This window comes from Candoia aspera, chromosome 16 (genome assembly GCF_035149785.1).
Source record: "Candoia aspera isolate rCanAsp1 chromosome 16, rCanAsp1.hap2, whole genome shotgun sequence".
In the NCBI taxonomy this organism is placed as follows: Eukaryota; Metazoa; Chordata; class Lepidosauria; order Squamata; family Boidae; genus Candoia; species Candoia aspera.
The window spans coordinates 11,809,396-11,837,306 of record NC_086168.1 but is presented as its reverse complement, the minus strand read 5'-3'; the positions used below and the strand labels follow the sequence as shown (position 1 = coordinate 11,837,306).

At 55.1% G+C, this 27,911-nt stretch overlaps 2 protein-coding genes across 2 annotated transcripts in view; one reads left to right on the top strand and one right to left on the bottom strand.

Annotated features, from left to right (window-relative positions):
* ABCA2 (ATP binding cassette subfamily A member 2) overlaps positions 1-18,406 on the bottom strand; it is a 37,528-nt gene extending 19,122 nt beyond the window's left edge. The window contains 17 exon segments of the mRNA XM_063316337.1: positions 931-1,045; positions 1,343-1,445; positions 1,721-1,894; positions 2,637-2,733; positions 3,282-3,449; positions 3,592-3,720; positions 4,100-4,259; positions 4,396-4,688; positions 4,866-4,934; positions 4,936-5,157; positions 5,374-5,559; positions 5,891-5,968; positions 6,609-6,736; positions 6,941-7,107; positions 7,641-7,752; positions 9,917-10,010; positions 18,189-18,406. Of these exon segments, the coding sequence (XP_063172407.1) occupies positions 931-1,045; positions 1,343-1,445; positions 1,721-1,894; positions 2,637-2,733; positions 3,282-3,449; positions 3,592-3,720; positions 4,100-4,259; positions 4,396-4,688; positions 4,866-4,934; positions 4,936-5,157; positions 5,374-5,559; positions 5,891-5,968; positions 6,609-6,736; positions 6,941-7,107; positions 7,641-7,752; positions 9,917-10,010; positions 18,189-18,254 (2,361 nt within the window). The 5' untranslated portion in view covers positions 18,255-18,406.
* A 6,828-nt stretch (positions 18,407-25,234) lies between these two features.
* Positions 25,235-26,268, top strand: FUT7 (fucosyltransferase 7). Its single transcript, XM_063316180.1, has one exon. The coding sequence runs from the start codon at positions 25,248-25,250 to the stop codon at positions 26,265-26,267; it is 1,020 nt and encodes a 339-aa protein (XP_063172250.1). The 5' UTR covers positions 25,235-25,247; the 3' UTR covers position 26,268.
* The last annotated feature ends 1,643 nt before the right edge of the window (positions 26,269-27,911 follow it).

Sequence of the window (27,911 nt, the reverse complement as noted above, 5' to 3'; positions counted from 1 at the left end):
ACCACACCGTCAAAGCTATCCCTGATATTGTTATCCTTCCAATACAGGTCTTCTGTATATTCTTGCCACCTTTTCTTGATCTCTTCTTCTTCTGTTAGGTCCTTGCCATCTTTGTTTTTGATCATACCCATTTTTGCCTGGAATTTACCTCCGATGTTTCTAATTTTCTGGAAGAGGTCTCTTGTCCTTCCTATTCTGTTGTCTTCTTCCACTTCCATGCATTGTTTGTTTAAAAGCTCTCACACACTGCTCCAATTCTGAATTTCTCTCTTTTGACTCGAGAAAACCTTTGAACTCAGGCCATCCTCAAGCAGGTTGATGGGACCTTTGCCAAAATCACTGTGGACAAGGGAACTTCTTGCCAGGGTCTCTCCCTGCCTGCCTGGATGGAATTTCTCCCTGCAACTGGTACCTCTGCCAACTCTCCTCTTCCTTGGCAGGGAGGCAGCCACCAGCCTGAAGGCAGGCTCGCTGGCTGGCTTGCTGCCCTGGCACTTCATCACGACCTCATTAAGCAGAGCGACCAAAGGGACGTGGGCACGCCAGCTACGGAAGGCATCCCTGGCACTGGGTGCAGTAAAGGGGTTCTGCAGGGATGCGCCCTTCACTGCACCCATTGCGTTATGCTGCTATCTGTGCCTCAGAGGCCTGCGGGAGCCTGCCCTGGCACCTCCCATTCAGGGGCAAGGGGGTGGCTACCCAGGAGTTGGCCTTTCCTGTGCTTGGCCCCGACTCCAAAGCAGCTGCCCCGCTTCCTCTCATTGGTCTGGCTGGTCCCAGCTGCAGCATCAGACTGACTCCCAGCTTTTCAGCAATGCCTCCCGCTCCCTCGGACTGCGTCCCAGACCTCTTTCCTCTCCTGCCCCTGAGCGTCTCCTTAGCCTTGGGAAGCCGCCCCTGCCTTCCGCCCACAGCGCCTGGCAGCCTTGCCTCCTTCAGGTGGTGCTCCTTCTCTGCAACAATATGCTGGATCATCATGGCGACCGAGTACACCCAGGAGATGACCATGCACAGAGGCATCATGTGCTCTATCACAAACAGGAAGCTGGAGGGGAGAAAACGGGGAGCATCGTCCACAGCCCAGGAACACTGCCCCCCCCCCGCCAACCTCGGGATGAGAGGGATCCGCACTGGCTGGGCGGAAGTGCAGCAAGAGCCAGTTGCTCTAGTGAGTCAGCTGCAGCTCCTGGAGAGCGCCATGCATCCCTTTCCCTTGGCAGGGTTTACCCCTCAAAATAGTGTGGGGGGTGGATTTTAAGATGGGCTTCCAGGGGAGACGCCCTCCCTGCTAATGTCCAAAGAAGCACGCATCCCAAGACGCCTTATGCAGGACAGGACTCACTCATCACGGGTGTAACAGGGGTAGGGAAACATCTGCACGTAATTGCCAGGCTCAACCACATCGCGGCCGACAAAGGTGTTGACGATGGCGCGCTCCATCATGTCTTTGGGAGGAGAGAAGCACTTGTGTTTATCTCTCCCACTGCATTGATTTCTGCTGCTGTGAAGGTTAGCGCTGTGGCCTCTAAATTGGTCTCAGGAAGTGACTGGCCTCTTCAGCGCATGAATAATAAAATGAAGGGCCAGAAAGGGTTACTGGAGCATGGAGTTAATTAACCCAAAGTCAAAGGACACAACTTCACAGACATTAGGGCAGTAAAATGGAGCATATGTTTAGCTGATCTTTCTGATAGGCACTGAAAAAGCCAGGCATGTTCACCTTGGATCCAGACAAAGCCATAAAGGAAGTAGAAACGGCCCCCGGTGTTTGGTCCAGGCCTCCAATACGCACGGCGGATCTCATTGGTCTTTTCCGTGAAGCTGGAATTTTGGCGTATCTTGTACATGACGTGGGGAGGGAGGCTGCCATCCTTGTTGGTTTGGAAGATCACACCTTTGGGGGGAAGGCAAAGGGAAACACTCCATCAGGGGTGCAAAAGAGGTGCGAGCATGCTGGGCCTGCCCCAAAGCAGGTCACACATTGGCCTGGGATGTTGGATCCCACCAACAGGCCACCGGCTCTGCTACCTTGTTTCCTATGACAGCTGACCTTCTGCCTTGTGAAGTAGGGGATTGGGGCATGAGAATTTTTCCCGATTAAGTCCTGGATGGAACCAATGGGTTTATTATTTGCTGCACAAGGACCACCTCTACAGACCCTCAATTTTCATTTGCTCAAGGTTTCTAGTGCTCCTGACTTCAAAGATCAGCCTGACGTTCTGACACGCCAACGTTCCTCAAGTGGGAAGCCAGGAATCAACTTCTCCCAAGACACCAACCACTCCCACACCAGGATTTATACAGATAAATCCATATTTCCACCTCACTACCCGTAGAGAGCTCTGTGATGCGTTCTAGAGCCAGGAAATCAATACAGGGAATAAATCACTCTTTGGAGCTGTCCGCAGTGCTGAAGCCATTGGCTCCACCACCGTTCCTCTTCAACCGAGACAAGACACCCTGGGGATTGTGGGAGTTGTAGTCCAAAGCCTCTGAAGGCCACGTCTAGAAACGATTCCTCCTTTACTACGGCGAGGCCAGTCCTGGCCCAGAAGCACCAGTGCTCCAGCTGGCGGTTCTGCTACCCGAGGGGAAGAGCTGCGAGGGGGGAAGGTGAGAGGCAGGGAAGGACATACTGGCAAAGACAGTGACGTTGTCTTGGTAGGCTTGGTTCAGGGTGTAGTTCACGATGCTCTCCTCATCCGGAAAGCCCTTGAAGATGTCCACGCTGACCTAGGGGAAGATTGGATCCCTCTGAGGCGCAGGGACCATAAGCTTGGGAACGGCTTTGGCTCCCAAGCATTAGCTTCCCCTCAGAGAATCACCCAGGGGAGATGCTCCGTGTGAGACCCCCCGTCCTAGGGGCATGACTGCCCTGGAGCCAGAGGACCCAAGGAGGGGCGGCAGAAGATGGCTGCCATCTGGAGAGAGAGAAACAAGGCCAACTAGGGAATGGAGACACTTAGAAAACCATCCCCTGCCAGCTCCTAGGCAAGAGTGTACGCTGGGAGTTGGTGTTTTTTAGAAACCTGAATCTTAAACACTTTCCTCCTGTTTTAAATCATGACTTTTTACAGGGTTGCACCATCCAGAATATGTATTTTCAACCTTTACCTATTAGGGAAAAGTCTCGCCGTGGGACTGCTGTTTTGACTCCCCACCCTAACTTCAACCCTGGGATCCCCTCGTTGCCTCCCAGCCACGTGGGAGCCCAGCTTGACCCTCAGCTGCTCAGGCTGAAAGAGAGAAAGCCCGGCCATGGCCAGACCAGCGGGACCCACCTTGGACACGAACTGGATCCAGCCACAGGCAGCATTGTCTATCGTGTCCAGCTGCTGCAGAAGCGCGCTGGTGTTGGACAGTGAGAAGTTACTCTCCGTGAAGTTTTGGAACAGGACGCTGTCTGAGACCTTCAGGACCTCGGGGTGCCTGTGAAGACCCGCCGCCACCTGCAGGGCCAACAGAGCTGGGAGTGAGCGCCTCCACCTGTGGCTGCAGCTGGGCTGGTTGGGATAAAGGCAGCTCTCCTGCCAGGCCTCTTCTCGCTGCCCAGGGAGGGTGGGGGGGCAAGCCGACTGCAACTCCCCATACCTGCCGGAGCCAGCTGATCCGCTGCTGCAACTTGCCCTCTTCCAAGAAGCTGCGGATCTCGGCAGAGATGTTCAGCCAGACCTGGGCGTAGTGCGTCACGTTCCCAACGAAGGCAAAGGTCTCATTGGCCTACGGGGGGGGGGGGCACCCTGTCAAGGCAAGCACAAGCAGGCCCAAGGACACCCCAAGGACTTTGCAGGAGGGATACGAAAAGGGATGGTGGGGCCATTTTCCTTGGGGTGCCAAGAACGGTCTCCCTGAGTAAAACCGAATCTCCTCGCAACCCAGGGAAAGGCAGGGCAGCGGCTGGCATCGGGAGGATGAGGGAGGCACCGGTAACTCTAGTCCTTCTTGGAGTTGGCAGCCAGGTGCCTCTGAACTGGTCAACTGCGAAACAGCAGAGACACCACAGCGCACGTGTGCGTATGACATTTGTGGAGAGGGAGGGAGGTACTGACAGATCCATCAGCTTGATCACGAAGGCCGTCCGTCCCTGCGCTCCACCCACCTTCAGGATGACTTTATCCACCTCCGTGCCAACAGGCGCATACAGGATCTTGGGGTTGCTGGTCATGAGATGCACCAGAAGCCCCAGGTTGCGCTGCTCTTTGCTGGTGAACCCCAAAGAGCTCATGTTCCCCTGCCGGAGCGCCTCAGGTTCAATAGTCCTAGGGGACAGAGATCTAAGGTCACCTGGCATGCCTGCGGGCCCAGGCTCAGAGCAGCGGCCTCAAGGCCGCTTCTGGACATTGGCCCAGAAGCAGTGCCGAAGCTCCCATCCGAACGACTGCCCGGGACCCTTACCGGTTGTTCCCACAGAGGATGGGCTGCAGGCCGGCCCAGAGCTGCACGAATGCCGAACACTGCCCTTGCGGATCCTCAGCCGGCGGCTCGCTCTCGGCCTTGCCCTCCTCGGAGCTGGAATTGGTGCCAGAGGTGAAGTTCCCGGCCGGGCCGGTGCTGTTGGGGGCGGGGGTGGGCACTTTTGCGGCACAGGCCCCCTTGGGGAGCAGCTTGGCCAGAGCTGAGAGGATGTCCACGTCCTTCAGCACCTTTTCCGTTTCCACCAAGTCCTCCAGCAGGGTGTGGACGCGGCCCTGGGCCACTGTGTGGTTCACCTCATTGTCCAGCTTCAGCTGCAAGGCCCAAGGGTCAGGTTGCAACCAGTGGCCCGAGCAAGTTCTCTTCTCAGCAACTCCACCAGGGCACAGTTTCACTAGGTGGTACGTGCCACCCCAGCATTGCACCGGACGCTCAGATGAGGCTCCTGGGGCAGGCGGGTGATGCCCGAGTGCTGGGGCAGCTGCAGAAGAGTCTCCCCCACCACCTTTCCCCGTCCCACTTCACCTGTTCAACGACCTTGCGAGCATCCAGCTGGTCCTTCATCTCAGCGGCCAACTGCCCAAAGTAGTCGGCCCGCAGGCTGGCGCTCCGGTTGCAGACAGCAGCACGATAGGCATGCAGGAGGGGCTGCTGGCTGTCCGGGATGATCAGGACACGTCTCAGCTTGTCCGGGCTCTGGCGACACGTCAGGCTCTCCAGCACAGGTGGGGTGAAAAGGATGTTCTGTGGGGGGGCAGCAGCAAGCACAATAGTCAGGTGCTCTTGGGCAGAGAGGCAAGCAGACCTGTGAGACGTCACAGAAGGCTGCCGGTGCTGGCAAGAGCCAGAGGCTGCTCTGTGGAGGTAGCCGCCTTCCTGCCTTCCCCTTCCTGGAGGTGCAGCCCCCTCCCCAATCCCTCCCAGTGGGGGGGAGAACTGGCATCCCCCTTGCCCCCTCACCTCCACATCCCTCACGAAGGTCTGTGGGCTGTAGGAACCCGGGGGTTCTGCCATGGAGCTGGTGAGACCCAAGGCATGGGAGAAGAGACGGAGGATGGCCTTCTGCTGGGGGCCTTTGGCGGGGTGGTGCAAGGCTTGCCGGACCAGCCCGTCTTCCATCATCTTCAGGCTGCCCAGGAAGCTTTTCTGGGGAGTGGGGAAGAGCAGAGGAAGATGCCTCAGAATCTGGGTAACACACCTCAAGTGGTCTGGCTGCATCCCCCCCCCCCAATTTTCAGTGCTCTTGGACGCTTCCAAACTATCCCTCTGCCTTGGTTGTTACAATTCACCTGCCAAGGAAGCCAGGCCTTCCAGGGACTGATCGTGCTTTCTTACACAACGGGAGCGATCCGTTCATCCCCCCTTTCCATCACGGCTCCCATCGGGTCTCCAGCCACTGCCAGCCCGTTGCCTGTCCTCCATCGCTTCCCCCCTCACCTGCCCTGGCCCACCGACATGAGGGTCCGCAAAGACTCACCTCCGGGCGATGCCACTTCTCCGCTGGCCCAAGGCTGTCGGCAGAGCCGGGAGTCGTGCCAAAGATGAGCCGGTAGACCTGCAGGAGGAACTGCAGTGAATCTTACTCCTGGTCATGTGGGCGTTAATCTGTATCCAGAGTGTTCTGCTCAGCCCCACACGCCTCCTGAAAACTCTGCACAGGTTGTAGTCTCGCAATGTTGCGACGAAAATGCACAAAAGTACAACCACAGCCTTTTCCCTCCGCCATTTATTTATTTACTTACTTACTATTCCTCCTTTATTACTTTTATAAATAACTCAAGGTGGCGAACATACCTAATACTCCTTCTTCCTCCTATTTTCCCCACAACAACAACCCTGTGAGGTGGGTTGGGCTGAGAGAGACAGACTGGCCCAAGGTCACCCAGCCAGCTTTCAGGCCCGAGGCGGAACTAGAACTCTCAGTCTCCCCGTTTCTAGCCTGTTGCCTAAACCACTAGACCAAACTGGCTCTCTTTTCCTTCAAAGAGCCACTTATTTCCAGAAAGGGCTGGATTGTGAGATGGTTCAGTGAGATTTAGAACTCCTCAGCCTTCCTCACCGGAGCTGGGTTGGACTACATTTCCCATCATCCCTGGGCAGCAACTCAATATGCTTGGAGGTCCCCCCTCCAGGTCTGTGACTGCAACTGGCATCCTCCTCCCCCTCCCGGCCTCTGCTCCCCCCACCCAACAAACCTCCTCCGGGTTGATGCTGGAGCCTGTGAGGAGCGCCACCGTCTCGTTGGACAAAGAGAGGTTCTGCATGAGAAAGCGATGAAGCTCCCACGTGTCCTTGGCGATGGAGTCGAGGGAAAAACCCGGGGCTGCCAAGGAGAGAAGAAGCAGATCAATGGGGGGGGGGGACAGGGCAGCAAGCGCAACCAGGGAAAGAGCCCGCCCACGGGTAGCAGGGGGCAGCTGGGCGTGCCCCAGACGCAGCAACCTTTGGCAGCCAAATGAGGAAAGGAGCCCTGCTGCTGGGGTGGCCTTCTGCCCAGCCCCTCCCTGCGGGCACGTGCCCAACGCACCTGCCTCCGCAGCAAAGGGCACCTCCACAGCACTGGGCCCGCTGCCGCCAAGAAACTCCAGGTGGTGCCGGAGAGACTCCAGCTCCTCCTCAGGCCCTGCGCGACCCGGGTCAAAGAGGTTGCTCTTCTCCACCACCTCATTCAGCCGCTCGAGCAACTGGGTCACCCTGTGGGAAAGACCCAGGGAGGGTGTGACGGGGAGCCTTCCTGAGAGGTGCTCCGGCTTGGCTTTCTTCGGCCCTTCGCCCTTTCCGGGGGTGGGGTGGGGTGGGGGGGAAAGCAGGCCGCCACCAGCAAGCCGGAAGCCTGCAGAGCCCAGTCCCACGGCTGCTTCCCGGCACCAGAAAAGCTGCAAGCAGGAGTAACAAACGAGCAAGCAACGGGAGGCAAGACCCTTCCCGTTCAGGCTCTCTTTTGCCACCCGTCTTCCTTCCTCTTCTGCAGCCAAGCTATCAGTTCGCGGGGCAGCTGTTTGAAGGCCCCTCTCACCTCAGCCTTCACTGAGCGACAAGCGGCTACAGCCAGAACTCGCCCCCCTCCTCGCCACTGGAAGGGCAGCTGAAGCCTCCCAGAGGGGCCCCGCCCGTCTCTGGAGGGGTCTGGGCACCCCAGGCCGGCAACGGGACCCAGCCGCCTCTCCTGTGGCACACCGCCTAGGTGAAAAGCGCCAGGAGTTGGGGGACTGGGGAGGTGGACTCACATGGAATTGGAGTATTGCAGAAACCCAAACTCGTCGCGCTGCCCGTCGGGACACAGAGACTGCATGACGGGCAAAATCCCAGCCGAGGTGAGCGGAGCTGCCGTGTAGTAAGCTGGAGAAGGAAGAGTGTGAGAAGAGAGAGGGGTGGGTGGAAACGTGACAGGGGGTGTGTGAGAAGACACACAACCGGTTCAGAGAGCAGAGCGGAAGTTGGGTCAGTTCTATTAAGTCCTTTCCAATAAGCCAGATGGACGGGTCAGAGGGTTAAAGGTCAGCGGTCTTTCCATCAAATTCCCCCTCAAAATTGGCCTTCTCCAATCCAAGGGTGCCTTCAGATGTGCTGGATTACATTGCCCGTGACACTTGGCAAGGGGGTATGGGTACTGTAGTCCAACACATCAGGAGGACACCAGGATGGAGAAGCTGGTTCTTTGCACACAGCCAAGCTGGCATCAACGGTCCTTTTCAAGGCAGGCCTCCAAGGTGCTATAAACCTCTTACAAAGCGGAATTTGGCGCCAAAACAAAAATTCCCCCAATATTTCAAGGTTTAAGACCAATTCACACAAGCTAAATTTGCTGTATCCCAAATTTCAAAAAATTACAATTTTGTTTTAGAGCTATAACGGTATAATTCCCCTTCTACAGACGATAAAAAGCTGGACTTTAAATGTCGCGTCTGAATCCCTGGATCCACAGAGATCCCAAACTGCATGGGTCCATGCAATCATTTCACGCCATGGAAGGCTCTGCCTGATTACTCAAACAGCTACTTGTTCCTAAATAAACATGCCCTGAGCCACAAATCAACATTTATAATTCTGTGGTTCAGTGCTGGAGGTATTTGAGATTCTGCAAGTGCACGAGCCAGTGTCCACCCATCACCACAGGAAACCAGTGACCTTTCATCCCTGGCCAAAATGTGCATTGCTTTGGCCAACCAGTTAGTCACATCCTAGAGGGCAAGTTAAAAAGACGGGGAGAGGAAGATGGGTTAGGGCAGGAGAGAATTAAGGCGTAATACCCTGCAGCCCTTGATTCAAAGACCAGCCCTGATCAACTGCAGGAAAGAAAGCAGGACGGGGAATCAGAAGGGAGAAAAATGAACTAGCTAGGTATGAACCTAGAAGGGAAATGGTTCCCAACAGTGGCAAGTAATCCTCCTGGCGGCGTCTAAAGTTTTAGACTGTACCAATTCCAGACGCTTTTGCGATTGACAAGGTTGCAAGTCAATGGTGGCGCTGGGGAACTGGCCTTGGCTACAAAATTTGCAGACGTCTTTACATCCCTGAGGCACACCCAAAGGTTACACGCCACCGTGACTGTGAGGGCTACAAACGCAGAGTGGGAGAGTGGGAAAAGCCAGGATTAAAACAGGCGACGTTAGTCAACCATCAGGCCAGGCGGGCCTCCCCGTTCCCCGAAGATTTGGCTTCAGCCCCAAGGAAACCAACTTACAGACTAGAGGAAACACAGGCGCAAAAGAAGATAGAAATAGGTCAGGTCAGGGAAAAGAAAAGTAAGAGTGGGAGGAGAGAAGAAAAAATGTGTAAGAGACAAAAGAAAAACACATCCCAAAGCAAATTGGGCAGATAAAGGCAATGCCTCAAAGGTGGGAGCTGGAAACCTGGGGGTCTTGATGTAATACATCCGGGCAGCTTCCCATGGGCTGGGGGGAGAGGGAGTATATGGGGGCACTCTAAGAAAGGCCCCAGATGGTGGGTCGGAGGACATCAGCAAACCAGGACCTAAAGGCTGCTCCTAATTCCGACTGAGCTTAAATTAAGAGTTTATTATCCTCCCTCTTCCCAGGAGTTTGGCTGCTTTCAGACAAACTGTTCCTGGCACAGCAGCTGCAGCATGGATCTTTCCACCCACGTGGGAATCTCTTCCCTGCCCCGAGGCCTCTGGGTCTCCTTGGGCCCCAGATGCAGGAGCCCTTGCGGGCTGGCTCGGCTTCCTGGTGCTCTGGCTGAGGAACTCCCTTGGGAGGAGGCTGTCATGGCATCTCAGTAGCAGCTTCTGTGCCAGGCTCGCCAGTTTCCAGTCTGGAGCAGATGAGCTGCTCAAAACTCAGGAGGTCAGCAAGAGATCTCGCTAACCCATGCGAGCAGAATCAACTGGGTTAAGCCTCCCTCAGCTCTGTCTTGCTGGGGTTTCCCGAGCACTGAGGCTGGTACAGCCCGCCAAAGGCTTTACTGGTTGACTTTTTGCCTGTGGCAATTGGGGGAGACCCACCAGTTTTACCAGTCTCACTCCGGGCGACCAGGCACTTACCTTCTTTTACTGCAATGGTGGGCTTTTTCTGCCTCAGCCCCAGCAGGATGAAGAAAAGGACCAGCGGGATGAAGATTTCGAAGGCCAGCACCCACTGGGAGGGAAAGAGCTCTGGGTGAGTCGAAGGGGTGGGAGGGCAGTTGGGCAGAGCCCACCATCCCCAAGCAGCCTGGTTGGAATGGCGGAGGGACAAAGGGGGTAGCCCAGCTCGACCACACGCACACAGACGGCTTTATTTTGTTGTAACCTTACATCTAAGTAACCTTACACCTAGTGCTTCTTCTATTACTTCATTTTATAATTCCACTGTTTTAGTGTCTGATTACTCTTTTATGTTCTTGTGTTTTATTGCATTCCTACGTTGTGACCTGTGGTTACAACAATAAACTTATTTACTTTATTTACGCACACACACACAAACCATCCAAGAGCTGGTGGCTTTTGTGCCAAAGGAACAGGCTGGGCCGCTCCCCAGGCACGGTGAAAAGCTGGCTCTCCCCACAATCTGAGAGAGGCTTGGGACTACCCAGCCCACCTTCCTCTTTGCTAGCAAGGCTGTGGGAATGGATCAGGAGGACCATCAGGGAGGGCCAGCTATATCCTCGGACTCACCGACCTAGACCCTCTTTGTCACTTCTAGTTGCATCATCCCATTTGTTCTGGCCGAGTGATTTTGGCTTAGGATGCTGTGCAAACCCAGTGTGTTTAGGTGGTTTATCATTCAAAACATGGTGGAAACAGGGATGCTGAGTTCAGTGTGTTGCCTGATCCTCCCTCCCTTGTTCTCCTTTAAGGAAGAAAGGAAGAACCGGGCAAACCACAGACCAACTTCCTCCAGGGGAGGGCGGCCATCTCCCCACTGTTTTCCAGCTGGGCTGTCACCCTGGCTCCTTCCTCCCTTGTTTACTCACTGTGGGGTGGGAAGCTCACAATTGCCACTTTGTCACCAGAAACACGAGCCCTGTTTTATAGCCGGTTTCTACCAGGCAGCGCCGAGCAAGTTCAGAGTCAGAATGGCACATCTTGCCCATAAGATTTCGGAAGCCTCGCCAGACAGCGGCGTCTGGCGTTTACTTCTGAAAGTGCAGGAAGGCATCCTTCAATGGGACATGGGGCCGCTTGTACCTGCATTGCCCCAAAGGCCAGCTGGGGAGCCTCTCAAAGCCGAAACATCTGTTGTGCATGGCTCAGATGGAAGAGCGATGGCTCCTTGCCCAAGCTGGCCAATTTGAAAAAGGCAGGGAAAGGGGGTGACGCTGCCCACAGCCTGCAAGGCTCCCTCTTGGCCCTCGAGGCTCACAGAGCAAAACTTGACCAGCAAGCATTCGCTCATGAGCAGGCCAAGCCCCTGCAAGTCAGTGTTGCTTCAGAATGCCCAAAGTATTCATTTCATGCACATTATTGTTTCCTTCTTTGTGACTCTAGAACCAAGGCAGTGTTAATCTGTTTATTTGGAGAGGTACTTCCTTGAACGCAAATGCAGCATTAACTGTTGGCTGCAAAGCCATAAAAGTCTCTGAGCAACCGAGATTTTCCTGTTCGCGTGCAACTAAAAGGAGAAAAAAGATACACAACCCCTGTGCAGAGAGCGTGGCCCAATCTTCCCAGAGGCCGGTTCCTTGGACTGGAGGGCTTCCCAGCTAGCAGTGTATTGGGGTGGTTGGGAGCATATCAAATCAGCTCTTTGCCTCTTGACCCGATTTGCTCCCTCTTCCCTTTTGGATCCCTATGCAATTTTTTTTTAAAACAGCCTTAGGAAGAAGATACTCTTTGCTATGTTTCCATAGCAACCGAATCAGGGTTTGTGATTTGCATTGCAAGCAGCCACCCCATTCTGCCCCCAAGACATCCCGCCACGTACGAATCACCCCTCCCCAGAAACTGGGTTCAGACCCTGCAAAGACACTCTCTTACCTTCGCGCGCGATACTTTAAACTCAGCCCCCCCACCCCAAAAAGATGGGAGTAGGAGAGGGATGGAAAGGGCCACCCACTCATCACCCTGGTCTGCCTTTGGGTCTCCCAGAGAGAAAGCGCCCCCCCAGCACTCCTCCACTGAGCACCTATACTTGCAGACCAGGGAGCGCCCAGAAGAGGGGGTCAGGATCGGCCAAAAACAGACAGCGACGCTCTGCGGATGGTGAAAGTTACTCCTGCAGAGATGGACAAAAAGGGGAAGTCTTCTTTTTTTAAAGCAGCAGAATTCAGGACTTCCCTTAACATCCTAATTTTGCAGCTGCTTTGGCTAAGGGCAGGGCCTTTGGCTGCCGCGTTGTGGAATGACTGCAGTTTTTGCAAGGACAAAATGGAAGTGGGACAAAGGTCCACTGCGGACTTCTCAGAGCCATCTTTCTGGAAGAGCCAGCGGCTCCTGACCGCAGTCCCCGGACCGGGCCACTCTGAGGTGGCTGGCAAGGAATGTCTGTCAGCGGCACCTTTGTGCTAAAAGGAAAGGCAGAGGGCAAGGTGGTAAGACCCAGGCAGCCTGTGACGCAGTGATGCGTGGCTGGCAGAGAGCAGCCAGAGGGAGTGCCTCTTGTTCAGGGGGGGGGGGGTGATGGGCAGCGAAGGAACAGAGGCCACTGTTTTCCTCATGTCACGCTCTCACCAAATTCCCGGCAGTGGACGTGGGCTGAGAACAACAAAGCCACGGAGGAAGGAAGGGAGAAAGCCACCAGTGGCGATTCCTTAGCTGATCCTTGATGCTCAGGAGCAGTCTAATTGGATACGTGGGAAGGGGCGGATCCTGCTGGGGGGCATCTGACTGGTCCTGGGACCAACAGGCATGTTTTTGCACTGTCTGCATAAACCCATGACAGCTTCAAGAGGTCTGGGCTTCAGCTCCCAGAATCCCAACGACTTCCAACCTCTCAAGCAGAAGGCGAGAAGGGCGGGCCAGGGGCATCCACTTGCCAAACACCTTGGCCATGCCCCCATGGGAACCCGCAGGCGGAGCCGCACCACTGAGCACCACCTGCTCCCCCAGAGCAAGGCAGGTGCCCCTTCCCTCGGAGGGAAAGGCTCAGAATGAGTGGTTCTGCAAGAAGGGGAAGTGGCTGGCCAGAGTGGGATGTGTCCGCCAATCAGTTTTTCCTGAACTGGAGTGGGGAAAAGAAGCTCAGTTCAAAGTCCACCCAAAATGGACTTCGAAGTTGCACTCTGCATGCCTACAGGTTGCAGCTTACATCATCCAAGCCTCTTAGTGTCCGTCGTTTCTCTGCATCTTGCAACACGTCAAGCTCCCGTGCCAGGGAAGGAGCCTCGCTGCCTTCCGTTCAATGAGAAATGTCAGGGGCAGGACCACGAGTGTCCCTGCCCAGAGACCCTGGGCCACGTGGGGAAGGGGAGACCCTCCCTCGCTGCAAGGGACCCAAGGCAGCCCTGGCTGCTGCTTTCTCACCAGCAACTGGAGCAGCTCAGCCCAGAGGGCTGTGCCTGAAAAGACACCATCGTCACAGGATGCCCAGCCACAGAGTGACTTTCTCTGAGTAATTTTTCCCCTTTTTTACTTTAAAAGAGCGTAGGATCCTGTCCTGCAACAAATTGGCACCTGTTTCTAAATATACATGAGTTTTGCATCCAAGCAATCACCAGCAAACTGCACCTTGTCCCTGTAGTCACAAGAGTGCTTTGCTTTAAGTGGAATTAAATTGCAGCATTTTTCTTTGTCAGTTTTCTCCCCTCTAACTTCAGAGAAAGGGAGAAGCAGATAAAGAGCATGGAGTAGCAGGTGAGAAAAAATTAACCTGCACAGCTCAGGTTATGGGTATGGCAGAACAGCTGACGAAAGAGTGGGTAGGTGGCGCCTAGCGGGCCACCCTGTGGAGTGCCTAAAATTAATTAGCTGCACCTTTATGCATTACCTGCAAGGAAAAGAACCATTATTCTACTTTGTTTCCCCCTATCGTCACCACACAGTCAAAACCCAAGACTGGAAGCCATGGGGGCAGGGTGGGGGTGGGCACAGGGTTATCTCTCTTCTCCCTCCCAACGTTTTCATGCGCAAGAGGATCCACAGATGAGCAGAGCTGCTGCCCACCTGCCCGCCCTGTTCTTAGCTTCAGAGCAGAGTGGTGGGAGGAGGGTGGGCAAAGAAAGATCCATTGCAGCAAACACAGATGATGCTTCTTGCAGCTCACAGAAGCTTCCCAGAAACTCATAGCTATGGTGGCGTTGACGGCCTGGTGGACAAATCCCCCTTTGTCCATGCCAGGAGGTCGGCTTCAGCAAGCCAACAAAATATTTCAAGTGAGGGAAGAACAGTGAAAAGACCCACAACCAAGCATGGGCTTGGGTCAAAGCTTGAGTTAAAGGTCTTTCTTCCCCCTCCAGATGCCCTTTACCAGAAGTTCAAATCTGCAAGGTCTCTGTAAAGAAACCAACATATAAACAATGCCCATCTGGGACTGATGCGCACTCACTGGGGCAAGGCTGTTCCAGCCACCAGATCAGACCAGACTCTGAGTGACCCTAGCAGAGAAGTAACAGAGGAGCGCCTTATCCCACAGAGCTACAACCCTGAAACCCTTTGGGGCAGACTTTCTCCCCTCACTTGGATCCGAGGCAAGAAGATCATTTAAACGCCCTGGAGGTAAACAAATCCAGCCACGTTCTCCATGCTCGTGAGATGCTGCAGTTGCAGTTCTGCATGAGTGCCTGTTCTCAGCTCCAGGAAGCAGATCGGGCGAGCACCCTCAACTGAGCCAGTGTCTGGGCAGGCAAGGAAGATAACTGCAGACTCCTTCTTTGGAGCTGCACTAGCCTTCTGCTGATGGTTCAGCCCAGGTAGCCTCATTTCCTAGCAGGTGGACCAAGAAAGGAGCTAAAATGCAACCCCTCCCTTTAGAGCAGTGTTTCTCAACCTTGGTAACTTGAAGTTGGGTGGACCTGAACTCCCAGAATTCTGGAGTTGAAGTCCACCCATCTTCAAGCTGCCAAGATTGAGAAACACAGCTTTAGAGTTTAGTCAGACATCTGTCAATGCTCCAGAGCATCCCAATTCACCATCTTCAAGCAGTATTTCCAAGAAGAACAGCAACCCTGCAGAGGCCGCTGTCTGGATGCCTCCCGTGCCAAGGAATGATGCTTGCAAAGGGATGAAGGGGCAGGAGGGGGCAGCAGGGGAGGGGATCCCAGAGTATTTTGCTATGGAACAGGGATAGGAAGGTCTGTGGAAGAAAAGGAACAAAAATAGAAGAATCTTCCAGAAAGAGAACCAGGTTTTTATCTGGTCAGCACTAAAGAAGGAAGGTCTCCTCTGAGTCTGGTCCAGCCCAGCTCTTGGGCATCAAGACGGACACATCCTTGAAGTTTTATCAGCGGCAACACAGAAGTCCGCCCTGCCTTCTGGGAATTATTTTGTCTTCCCAGTAAAACGCATAGCCAGAGACTTCTGAAGGACTCCTATCCGAGCCCTGGCCAGGTGCAACTGCGCTGAGCTTTTCAAGATCCACCAAAGCCAGCTGGGGCCACCCCACCCCCCCACAAGAAGCTGAAACCCAGCCCTCTTCACTGGGAAAAGATCAAAGGCTGCTCTGAACGCTCCGCAGCAAAAGCCTTCTGCAGAATTTATGCCCCAGAAGCCAAGTCTGATGCCCTTTCTGCAGAAGGCTTAGAAATATCCTACACAGCTCCTTAATTACAATGGACATAAATTAAGCGGGGGGGAGGGGAGAGGAATCAGTGCCCCGTGTAAGCTTTTTTTCTGCAGAGGAAACAGTGGCTGTAAATGAAATTGCAAGCCCAAGAATGGGGAGGCTGCTGAATTCTTCAGAGGGAGGTCAAAGATAAAGTGAGACCAGTGCCAACTCCCTAACGCTATCGCTGTGCCCCGGTGCCAGATCCTCCTCACTGAAGATGATAAATGAGCCACTGGTGTCCCAGATCCAAACACCGTCCCAAAGAAGAGGCACAGCCCACTGTTTTCTCCATCCTTCTTTCAAGAAGGCCCCCAGATCGAGCTGCCTCCTTGGGGCTGGCCACACCTCACCCTTTGGGGGATTAATCACTGCCAGGAAGATGCTGGAGTTGGGGGCCGAAGGGGAAAACTGGCAGGGAGTAAACTCCGAGCCAGAGAGGAGGAGAGAGAGAAAAACAGCCGAGTCGTGCTGCTGGAATTGAGAAGCAGAAAGAAGAACGTCCAAAACAGGAGGAGAGGGAGGGAGCCGAGAAACTTAAGCTTTCAAGAGAGCTAAGACATAATATAGAGTATCCATAATCTAGGGATAACAATGCGGCATAGAGACGTAGGCAGGAGGCTTAGAAAAGCCGTTCTCACCCTGGAAAGGCAGAGGGGGATATGATACGGCCTCCAGCCCTGGGGTGGCACTAAGGCCCCTGCCTGTCCCCGGCTGCCTAGGCTGGACGAGGTACAGGTAGCCCCCAGGCCAGGAAGCCAACTGGTCCCGAGCTGGTGGAAGAAGAGCAAAGCGGGTGGCGATTTCCACAGGCCAAATGCAAACCAAACTCCCTCCCTGGACTGTGTACAGCTGGGGGAGGGAGACAGGGAAGAATGCTGGTTTTCAAGCTCTGGCTGTACCCCAGGCAGCAATGGATCATGCTGCCCCTCAAAAGGGCAGAAGGTTGTTAATTCTGCAGGCCCACCTAACGTCAAGGCAGTTGTGCCACCCTTGGACCTGTTCCACCTAACTCTCTTTGCCAGCTCGAGGCAGCAGACTCCAATCCCCACCAGGAAGAGGGCAGTGTGCAAAATGCAAACATCACTCCTTACCACCAGCCTGGTTTCTTTAAAGCCCAGGGACGCCCATTCTCCCTCTCTTCACGCACAAGCAGCAGTCTATCTGACCGTTCTTACCCCAGAGAAGAGCGGTCTGCGAAGTTCGTCCACCAAGCATGCCAGGAATTCCCACCCCAGCCCCCAATGTGGAGGACAGCGCTCCCAGAAGACCACAGAGGCCACGCAGAAGGAACGGCTCTCTCCACAATTGACGTCAGAGTTCATGCAAACACAGGAGCCTGTGGCAATGAGTTCCACAGGCCAGTGAGCATGCAGCTCCCCTGAAAGGCAGCTGCCAGGCATTGCAAACCACTGGAAGCACAACGCACATTGCAAGGCGCCCCGGTTTCCTTTTGCAAAGTGAGAACCAACCCCCCCTCGCAAGGCTGGTGCTAACTGAAGAATAAACACATTTATTTTTAAACAGGGGTGCAGAGGCGAAATGGTAGCAAGCGATGGTTAAGTTCACCCATCAGAGTTTAAGGGATTCTGGTTTAGCACAATTTGGGAACCCAGCTGCCTCTGGCTTTGCATTACAGATGAAGCCAGCCACCACCGGGGTTTTATTTCACAAACCCTGGTTCAAAGAAACCCTGGCCCTTCACAGTGCGTAAACCCAACCTGCGTGAGAGTTTATTATTACTTTTAAGGGCCGGAAGACACCCCCACAACCGGCCGGCCTCTCATCTTCCTGGATGGAGGGGGTGGGGCGCCACAGAAACAAGGCACAGGGCGCCCCCTCCCTTGCTGCGCTCTCGATGCCAGGGACTTCAACTCCCATGACTGGCGGCATGGTGGGCTGGGAGAGATGGGGCTTTCCTCCCACACCTCCAAGCTACAGGGGGCTGAGGAGAGCCACAGGGGTTTCAGGGGTTCAGGGTACCCCAGCAAGGCCACCCATCACCTGTTGCAGGTTTCTGCTTCTCTCTAAAGCAGGCACTGGAGCCTCTTCCCGCCCTTGACCTGGAAACGGGAGGGAAGAGCTGCGGGGGGTGGGTGGGGAGGAGGCACCTTTGTGCGCAGGTGGACGGCCCTCAGCTCCTCTGCAGACTCCTCAGATGTTCTAGTGAACGGGGGGGGGGGGCCTTTCCAGGCCCAGATTAGCCCTCTGCGTTTCACCCCCCCCCCCCGAACAAAGGGCGAGGTCCAGCCTCCAGCGTGGAAGGTGCGGCTTCCCTCCTCCCATTCCACTTGGCAGGAGAGGGGCTGCCAAGCGCACCCCTCCCTCACAGCCCGGCTAAGAGCCGGGAGCAGAGAGATTGGCTGCAACTCGGCCCCTCGGGCGGGGGGGGGCCCTTCGGAGTCCCATCCCAGCCCTTCACGGGACCCTTTCCTAGGCCGCCCCACCCCCCGAAAAATGGCTTCATTGCAGAGCACGACAATCACGGCCATTCCAACGCCCGGCAGCCCCTTCGAAGCCCTGCCGCCAAGGGGAGGGGGCCGAGCCCCCGCCCCGCCGCCTTCCTGCCCCCCACTTCCGAACCTCCGGGGCGCCCCGGGGACATTTTAGGGGAGCCGCCCCTCCCCGCTTACTGACCGGGCTGCGTCGCTTCAGCGTCACGTTCTTCCACAGCAGGAGATAAAGTTGGTGCAGGAAGCCCATCGCGTCGCCCCTCCCTGGGCATCAGCCGCAGGCGAGGAGGGGGGAGCGGCGGCCGAACGCACAGCCGCCCCCACGGCGACCCCCTCGCCGAAACGGAGGCAGCGGCTGGGACGGAGCGACGGCCGGTGCTTCTCTCCGCTGCAGACGGGGGGGGGCGGGGGCAGCGGAGGCTGGCAAACACGCCCGGCAGGGAGGGAGGGAGGCGGGGCGGGCAGCGGGCCTTCGACAGGCGCCAGCAGGGCCCCGACTCCAGAGGAGGCGCCGCGCGCCGGCCGCCCGGCTTGGCGAGAGCCGCTTCGCTCCCCGCCGCCGCGGGCGGCGACCGCAAAGCCGGCCAGCCCAGCGCCGCCCCTGACCTCGGCGGGCCCAGCCCGGTCTCTTAAAGCGGCAGCCGGCCCGGAGACCCCGCGGGAGCAGCGCTGCGGGGGCGGCGCGGCCTCCCCTTCGTCCCTTCCTCCGGCCGCCCCAGCGCCCGCGAGCGGAGCTGGGATCCCGACCCCCGCCCGCCTCGGAAATCGCCTCCAGCCCCCGGCCGGAGCTCTGAGGGCGTCGTCGTCGCTCGGGCGCCTTCCCCCGAGGTGCCGCCCCCCGTCAGGCGGAGAGGCAGAGCGAGCCCGCGAGCGGCGTCTGGAAGGGAACGCGGCCCGGGCGCGTTGGCTGGTTTGAAGATTGTCGACCGCGCGGCGCGAGGCACTCCCCCGAACTGGGCTTCCTCAACAAAGGGCGGCCAAACCAGGGCTCGGTGGCGCGTGCAGGCTTGGTCTGCAAAGGGGTGGCGCGTCGCGGCCCTCTGAAAGTTTCTTCCAAGCTGGAGACCGCCGGTACCCGCCTCCCAAGCCCCGATGCCCGATTAACAGCCCAGTTAAAAGCCCATTAGCCACGGGCACGTAATGGACCCTCCATGTACAGGGCCAGGATACCCTAGTGTAACGGGCCCCGGGGATCCACATCACGCATCCTATCTCGTGCCCAGAGGTTTTCGGTGGGCTGCTGCTGGAATCCAGTTTCCAGATGTTGCAGCTTCTTTTCCTGGGGGCTCTGCGGAAGAACAAAAACGCCTCCCGGCAAGGTTCCAAGGAGTTTCTACCCCCCGCCCATTTTTCCTCCAACATGGAAGGCCGCTCAGGAGAGGGGCAAGGAGGCGAAGTCAAGAAAAAGGGTCGGGGGAATGCCGGGCCCCCGGGTTTAGCCGGCTGCGCTCTGGCGGGCGAACTGGGACTTCAACTCCCACAATTCCTTCTGAGCATGCGATGGGCTGCTGGGACCTGTAGGAGGGTGCCACAGAGGCCCTCCCCTTCCTCCTCCCTTGGAGTAAAGGGGTCTCCTCCGCGCTCGCCGCTTCCTAGCAGCAAAGGGGCCCAGCCTCGGCAGAAGGTGCCAGGCGTCAAATCAGAGGGCGCTTTTGATCTTCCAGGCTGTATCGTCAGAGCCAGTCCAGTTGCATGAACAAGGTGCCAGAATGACCCTGCGGCTCACAACATGTCAAACGTGTGGTGCACATGCAACAGGGGGATGCTCTGGAAAATAGGGGAACCCGCCCGTGCCTTAGCATTCACTGACAGACAGACAGACAGACAGAAGATGCTCCTTTAGAAACAAAGGTGGGAATCGAGGGCAGGTGCAGGAGCTCCCTCTGGAGGAGAACCATCAGAGTTGCAGATTTTTTTTACTTTTTTTCAATGCAAGGAAGGGAAGAAAAAATCCTGCATTAACCACAACCTGAGCCACTTCCTAGCGCTGAATTTGGCCTTTTTCTGGGTTTGTGCAAAAGGCTGAAGCCTAAAGGAGCCCAAGGGGGATGTTGTGTGAATGCAGCTGTGGGGAGCCACCAAGCCACCCCACCCATACCTCAAGCCCTTTGGCCGTGGTAGACTACCGCTTCCATTATCCCCAACCAGCACAACGAGGGTTATCGGAAGACAGGGGAAACGACAAGAAGAAAAACAAAGGCAGCAAAGCTAAGACTTCTGTGGAACCGAAGCTCAGCTGCTGGGATGACCAGAGGCAGCTGGCTCTGTGCCAAAGCCCGGCCTGCAGCTGGTGCTGAACTGGAACACCACAGCTCAGCTTCCCCTCTGCCCACACGGCCCTTACCACCTTTCGAAGGCAGGCCACAGTGACCACTTATGTTGCAGACTGCTGGAAAGCGTTTAGCCAGAGAGATCAGAAAAAAGACACCAGGCATTTCTACAAAAATAATTGTATTTAAACAAAGCATAGAACATAAAACAAGTTTCCTTATCCAGAGCCCTGGATAGGCAAATCCTTAAAAATAATCATATTTTACAAGCTCATACACACACGCACACATGCGCTGAGCGGCAACAAGCTGCTGAGCTGGGCTGGAAGAGAGAAACTGAAACTTCTGGTAGCAAGTCCAGGCGAGTTCCCCCAGGCAATGCAGCTTTTGGTCATCCTTTTCCACACCCCAACCTGAGGAAAGACTGACCACCTGACTCTGCCAAACAATTACCATGGTAACCAGGATACCTCTGTGACTTGCTCCTTGCACAGTAACAAAAAAATACCAACAACTGACACCAGCCCTGGTGGCACTGAGTTTCACAGGCGAATGGCCCCTCCCTCCTCTGAAGGCATGCTCCCCTTTGGGAAGGGAAACTCGGGGGGGTTCTGTATTCACACAATGAAAGCTCTTCCTGCAGGGAGGGAGGCAAGGAGCATCAGCTGCACCCTTCCCTTGAGCAGAATCAGGACACCTTTCTGGGGCCCGGTCTCAGCCACCTTAGCAGCTGCTCCAGATGTGGTTTGGGGGCAGAGAGAGAGAAACGCTTCCAGCAACACAGCTGTCTGAGTCTAACCAGGGTGTGAAAAAACATCAGTGACAAATTTCTTTTGATGAGCGCGGGAGGGAGACCGCAGCCCGTATTCTGCGTCCCGCCCCAGCTCTCTCTTCGGAAGAGAGCAGCCTTTTGAAAGAAGGAGCACTGAGGTGTCAGGTAAGTCAGCGAGGCAGTAGGTTTATGGCGTTTAGGACGGGCATTGCCAGGGGGCCCCTGAGCGAGTGAAACAGAGGCAGAACAGAGCTAAAAGTGCTGTAGATTATGATTGGTTGTTTTTCTTTTTTAAAAAGAGTAACTTAAACATTTCCAAGTGGCAGCTCAGGCCATGTGTTCGTGCTAGTTTTCTATCAATAAAGAACTCTGTATTGTTTTGACAGGAGTTTTAAATGGCCCTGATTAATAATATAATAAGATAAGATAGTTTATTAAACTTGCATGCCACCCGACTCTCAACAACTCTGGGCAGCTCAGAGTTTTGTGTTGTTGCTTTAGGAACGTCAGCCCAAGTTGATAAGAGAAGACGATTTTTAATGAACATCAAGTATTGAAATGAAGCAAAATGAAAGCTGTTTTTTGGTGTGTGCTTTTTTTTAATGAGCTGAACTAAGTTCTCCCATTGTGGTTCCTCCGCTTTTTGTCTCTTGGACCTCCCACCAACCATTCTGGGCAAAAATTCTCCTTATATGGTTCATCTCTACCTGCTGCTACCCCCGCCCCCCAAAAGAGATGTTATAAGTATGTATTTCAAATTCAGTACCTTTCCAGATTTTTCAGCTGAAGTAGCAACATCTCCCTCTTCAAATTTTGGAAGGGCATCTTAAAAAAAAAAAGACAACACTCTTATTAGCATTTTAAAAATCCAAAACTTAAAATCTCTGTGCGCAGAAACAAGTAAAATTCTCTGAATCCAACTACCTTCATATTTTAAAATTAAAATTAATTTTATTTTCACTATTTCAAGGCTAACCCCATACTGCAGTTTTTAATTTGCATTTCAATAAGGCTGTGTTGTTTGTTGCACACCAGTTATGCAAACTCTGTTATTTTCTTTTGATTTATTTCATTAAGTATTTTTAATGAAGTAGTTGGTTTGAAGTGCCAGTTAGGAGAACACTGATTTTAGCGCTGAAAGGATATGAAAGCTCAGCTCTTAAACTCAGGGCACTTTCAGAATTACTTGAAGCACCGACGTCGTCTGATGCTGATGAAATACCCCAAATGAACCAAGAAGCTGGAAATTAACAGTGCACCTTTATTATGTGTAAAAGAACAAGGCTCATCGGGCACCTGTCCTGAAAGGAGAAAGAAACAGGCAGAATGAAAATAGAGATACATAAATACATGCAATATACATGTAAACATGAAATTTGTCTGTGTGCATACACATGGTGCATACACACACACACACACAAATTTCCAGTATACTGCACGTATCCATTAAACTAATTTTCATGCAATTAACTGTGAATAGACAAGCATGGTTATATCATGACACACAATGTAGCCTGCATGCACTGTTGATATTCTTTCTGCAGATAAGGGCCAGTTGTGCCAACTCCTAAGTTGACTCAGAAGATTTCTTCAAGCTTTCTAGTTCCTGTTGTGGGTCTGTATAATCTGCTTCCTCCATATTTTCCCCTTTATTAGCCAAGCTCTTTACGAATTTCTGCAACCGTTTCCTGGTTCTGCTCAGTCTCTCTTGGACAATCCACAGCCTTCCGGAAGGCCAAGGTACAGTAAAGGGGGATGAAGAACCTGTGGGCATCTGATCCGGGAAAGCAGACACACCATTTTCCTGTCGTGGCCACCCGCATTTCAACACGCACCACCGTGTTTCCAGAGCAGCCCCTCCCTCTGGAACAGCGTACCCCCAAGGGTCAGATGTGCCCTTCAGAAAAACGGTTTTAACAGTCCTACTTCAAAGGGCACGCATATATTAAGGTCCCTCGAGGGTGGCCATGTTTTTTATGACCAAGAATTGGTAGCTTTATTCATTAAGTGCTTTTTAGTTATGTTTTTAGGCACTGAAAGCTGCTTAGTGTCAGGAGGAGTGGGTGGCATACACAAATGTCGTTGCTTGCTTTCTGTGGCATCAGCAGCAGGGAGAAAGACTTATTTTATCTAGAGTTCCTTGGTAGATGATTCTGCAGGACTGCTGGTCCAAGCAACCACCCTGAGCATCCCTAAGCATGCAGGAGGTCCCTGTCCAGACGCTTGCCAAGCTCTTGGCTAAACGCTGATTCTTAACCATCCTTGTATTAGACTGGCACCAACCATTGCAGTGTAGTTGGACTGGGAAAAACTGGGTACGGGTCTTTGCCCACTTGCGAAGTTTACTGGCTGGGTGTCCCCGAATGCTCCCCTCTCCCTCACCATCCCAAAAGCCTGGATCTTGTCCCTTTCTCTCCCCCGTACCTTTGGGGAGGCCACTGAAAGATGTGCACTGAGCAATGACCCATGCATCCCTGCCTGCCTGCTGCAGCAGGTGAGTCGGACAGGACCAAGGAAGCGTCTTTAAAGCCCCTACTCCTTCAGACCCTTTCTTGTAGCCACGTGGCATTCTTGAGGTTCAAAATGGTCCTCCACCTCTTCCCGTTGGCACTTCCTCCTCCTTTTTCTCACTTCTTACGTTTGCTGGGTAGTCAGAGCGCTGCCAGTTTAAACTGCTGGGGCAGAAACACCGTTCCTCAAACTGCATGTTCTCCTGCACCCGGCTCACTTGCACACTCAGGGCGGCTGCTGTGAGGATGACCGCCTCGTGCTTCAGAGCATTTTGCACCTAGCTCTGACCCTTTTGCACTGGCCCCTCAGAACTCTGCTTGGAGTCTGATATTTTCAGATTTAAAAAAAAAGTTTTTTTTTCCAGGATCTTTATGAATCTGAAAGATTCTCTTGATGCCAGTTAAATTATGGCAGTTTGAGGGTTAGGGGGTGTTCTGAATTATTCATGATTATTATTCTGTTCAGGTTTATAGTGCATTATCAATTTGCTTTCTTTGTACTGGATTCAGTTGTAAGTGCATACCAAGCCAAAAGACTTTTTTTTTTACCAAAAATAGAATATGTATGGAGACGTGTGCAAATGAAAACAGCAGCCTTATAAACCGAGGAAGCCATGGCCAGCATAATTAATATTGCCATCTGTAACGTGTTTCGTTAGTAAGAGTTGTGTAGCTACCTCTCACTTCCTCCTCTTCCAGAACAGAAAGATTTAAAGCCCCCACCCTCGTGGACAGCCTGAGGTTTCATTACTTTCAGGCATACCACTACTACCATATTCTCTCTCTATATTTAACTTCTCAGAACTTTTCTCACAAGCAAAATCCGGCTGTGTGAGGCACAGGAGCGAAAGCATTTCTGATCAGAACACCCACGTATTACCACAGTTACATCCCGCTTAACCTGAGCAAAACACTGAATTTTCTTATGTTATCCCAAATAATGTGAAATTAATCCAACCAAATTTCCAGGTTGGTTTGAAGATGAATGGGGAGGACTTCCTCTGGAGTTGGGTCTCCTCTTCCTTGTTCTTCCTGCCTGGACCCATGATCTGTCTCCATGTCCCTCAAACATCCCCATCTTTTCACCAGTGCCCCAAGACAATCTCTATCTTATCCTGAGTTTTGGTTTAGGAGATACGGGGGGCGGGGGAGAGATTCTGTTTGTTTGCAGCCAAATGCAGGACAGAAATATTATTTATGAAATATGGCACACTACTCCATATTTTCGTAGCATTTTCCAAGTGCACAGCAGGTTGCAAGCCCACAACGGCCTAGTCAGGTTGGTGCGCAGTATCACCACGATGCTGCAGATGGTGGTGGGCAGTGCTGAAGCCGAAAGAGACTCTGCAGTCTTGTCCACCCCCCGGGAGGACTCTTCCACCCTTAACAACCCCAAAGGCTCCTATCGCAGCAACTCCTTTTGCGTAAGGCGAAGGATTTCTAAACTCCCGCACTTCTGGTCAACGTGTGGGAAAGGGCCGCGAAGCTGCTCCGTGCATCCTCTTGTGCAGACAGCACCCAACGAAATGGGTTATTTTGCAATCCTCTGGGCAACCCTGCCCTCTTCTTTCTTTCTTGCAGCTCTGAGAACAGCCGCCGGGACTGAGGAAGGAAGAGGGCTGAGCAGCCCCGCTTCTTAAACCAGCTCCCACGCAAAGCAGTGGCAGCGTTTCTGGCCGCTTCTCCAGCCGATGGGCCCCGCTGCGAGGATTTGGGCTTGCTCGTCTCTCCTTGGCCTCGTCCTGTTCTGGAACGTCCTGTTCCTCTTCAAGCTGTCTGACCACCCCAGAGTGTCTCCCCAGCTCAACGCCACCTTGACCCTCCTGATCTGGAGCTGGCCCTTTGGGGGAGCCGCAAACCTCACCGGGGACGTCTGCTCCAGGCTCTACTGCATCACGGGCTGCCGGCTGACCACAAATCGCAGCCTGTTCAGCCAAGCGGACGTAGTGGTGTTCCACCACCGGGAACTCCGCTATGGGAGATGGGACATTCCACCATCAAAGGCCCACCCTGGGCAAAACTGGGTGTGGGTCTCCCTGGAGTCTCCAAGCCACACCCAAGCCCTGGAGGGCTGGACGGGGGATGAATGGAACTGGGTCCTGTCGTACCGGCGGGATGCCGACCTCTTCATCCCCTATGGGGAGCTGGTTCCCCGCTCATCGGACGTGGTGGACATCCCAGAAAAGACCGGCCTAGTGTCTTGGGTGGTCAGCAACTACCACCACAGCCAAGCAAGGGCGGCGATGTACCGCAACCTGTCCAGGCACATCAGGATCGACGTGTTTGGGCGGGCAAGCCGGAAGCCGCTCTGCCCGGACTGCCTGCTGCCAACCATCTCCAAGTACAAATTCTACCTCGCCTTCGAGAACTCCGTCCACTGGGACTACATCACAGAGAAGCTCTGGCGGAACGCCTTCCTCACCGGGTCCGTGCCCATCGTCCTGGGCCCCTCCCGCGCCAACTACCAGCAGTTCATCCCTGCCAGCGCCTTCATCCACGTGGACGACTTTGGCTCGGCAGAGGAACTGGCCACTTTCTTGACCACCATGAACGAAAGCCACTACCGGAGTTTCTTCGCCTGGAAGCAGAGCTACGTGGTCAGGCTGCACGACGACTGGCGTGAGCGGTTCTGCACCATCTGCCGGCGGTACCCCAGCCTGCCCCAGAAGAAAGTCTACCCAGACTTGAAACGGTGGTTCTGGGGTTACTAGTGCCTGCCGCTGAAGGCAGAGAGGCCCTGGGGAAGCACAGACGCCCGGTGGCTCCTCTGCCCACCGGCTCTTTAGAGGTCTGCCCCCCACCGGAGTAAGACCCCCCACGTTTGCGTCAGTGCCCACCCACGGGGCCTCCCTTTTTTCAATTACCCTCCCTTCTTACTCCAGGTTCAGTACTTTGGTTCTCCAGCTCCACTTACTCACCCTCCTTCCTCCCTTCTTTGCTCAGGTGCACCCAGCGTAGGGAAGCTCCTCGAATTTTGCCTCTTCTCTGCTCTCACCGGGCACAACCCCCCTCCCTTCGGGTCTGCCTTGTGCCTGAGCCAGGCAGCCAGGAGCCCCTCCCCGAGGCCCTCCGGGTGCAGCAGAAGCGGCCACAGGCCCAAACAGCAAAGTTCCTGGCCCCTCTGCCTCAATTCCACCACCCTGGGGTGCCCAGGATGGATGATGGGATTTGTAGCTGAACCCCGTGGAATGCCACACAGGGCGGGGCAGGGGGGGGCTGAGGAGAGAGGAAGGCATTACAGCTCTGAAGATAATATCAAGCAGAAGATGGGCCTGACCTTCGCTTTCCTGTTTACCCAAGTGAAGCTGGCAGGAAAGGAAGCAGAAACCTCAGTGCCCCCCAGGCCTCCCCTGGCCCCTGCTCCCCTTCGACCCCCACAGACCCCTCCCCGAGCTGGGCAAAGAGCGCCAGAGGCTGCGAGGGGGCGGAGAGGGGCTGAGGCTGGGCCTCGGGGGAAGGGGGGGCTCCGAGGCGGCGGCCTTTCCTTGGCCAAGGGGCCAGCAGGCGCAGCGGTTACGGCGCCAGGCTGGCAGCTGGGAGGCCTGCTTCCGGCCCACCCTCCCAGGCGCCCTCAGCCGGACCCGCCTGGGAGCGGCTGGGAGAGGCGAGAGGGGGGCTCGCGGAGCCTCCCCGTTCAGAGGCAGCCCACCTGAGAGGAGCCGGCACGCGCCCACCGGACAACGCCCCCCGCGCCTGCCCGGCGGCCCCCGCGCGCCGCCCCTCCCGCGGGCCCCCTCCCGGCCGGGGAGGGGAAGGGAGAGGCGGGGCTCGGCTCGCCCGTCCCGACCACTCCGGTTCCGAAGAGGAGCGGCTTTTCATCGCGCGCCCTCGGCCGCTGCAGGAAACCTCTTCCCGGGCGGGACGTGGCCCCGCAGTCTTCGCCCCGGCGGCGGGCGAGCAGCGGCGGAGCAGGAGGGCCGAGTTAGGCGGCCGGTTTGCCCGGCCCTGCGGGGGGGGGGGGATAGAGTGGCCGCTGGCCCCAGCGCTGGGCTGCCACCGGCCGGAGCTCGGCCCCCCGCCGGGCCCTCCGAGTTACAAGGCCTGCCCGCGTCCCGCGAACACGACCTAACCCCTGCCTAATTCTGCCTCTGGGGATGACGAACTGCCCCTCGCCGGGCACCGTGCTAGCCCGCGCGCCCGCGGGCGCCATCTCGCCGTTCCCGCGGGGGTCACGCCCCTTCGATTCCACGGACACGGCTCGATGGAGCCAGCCAGGCGCCGAACGTGACGCCCCCGAGAGAGACCCGTTTTTAATTTCCCCGACTTTCCTTCTCATCTCCGTTGTCTAAAGCTGCGCAGCGAAAAGCCTGCAGGCCAGGGTCTTAATCTTAAACTGACCTACTTTGCAGGGCGTG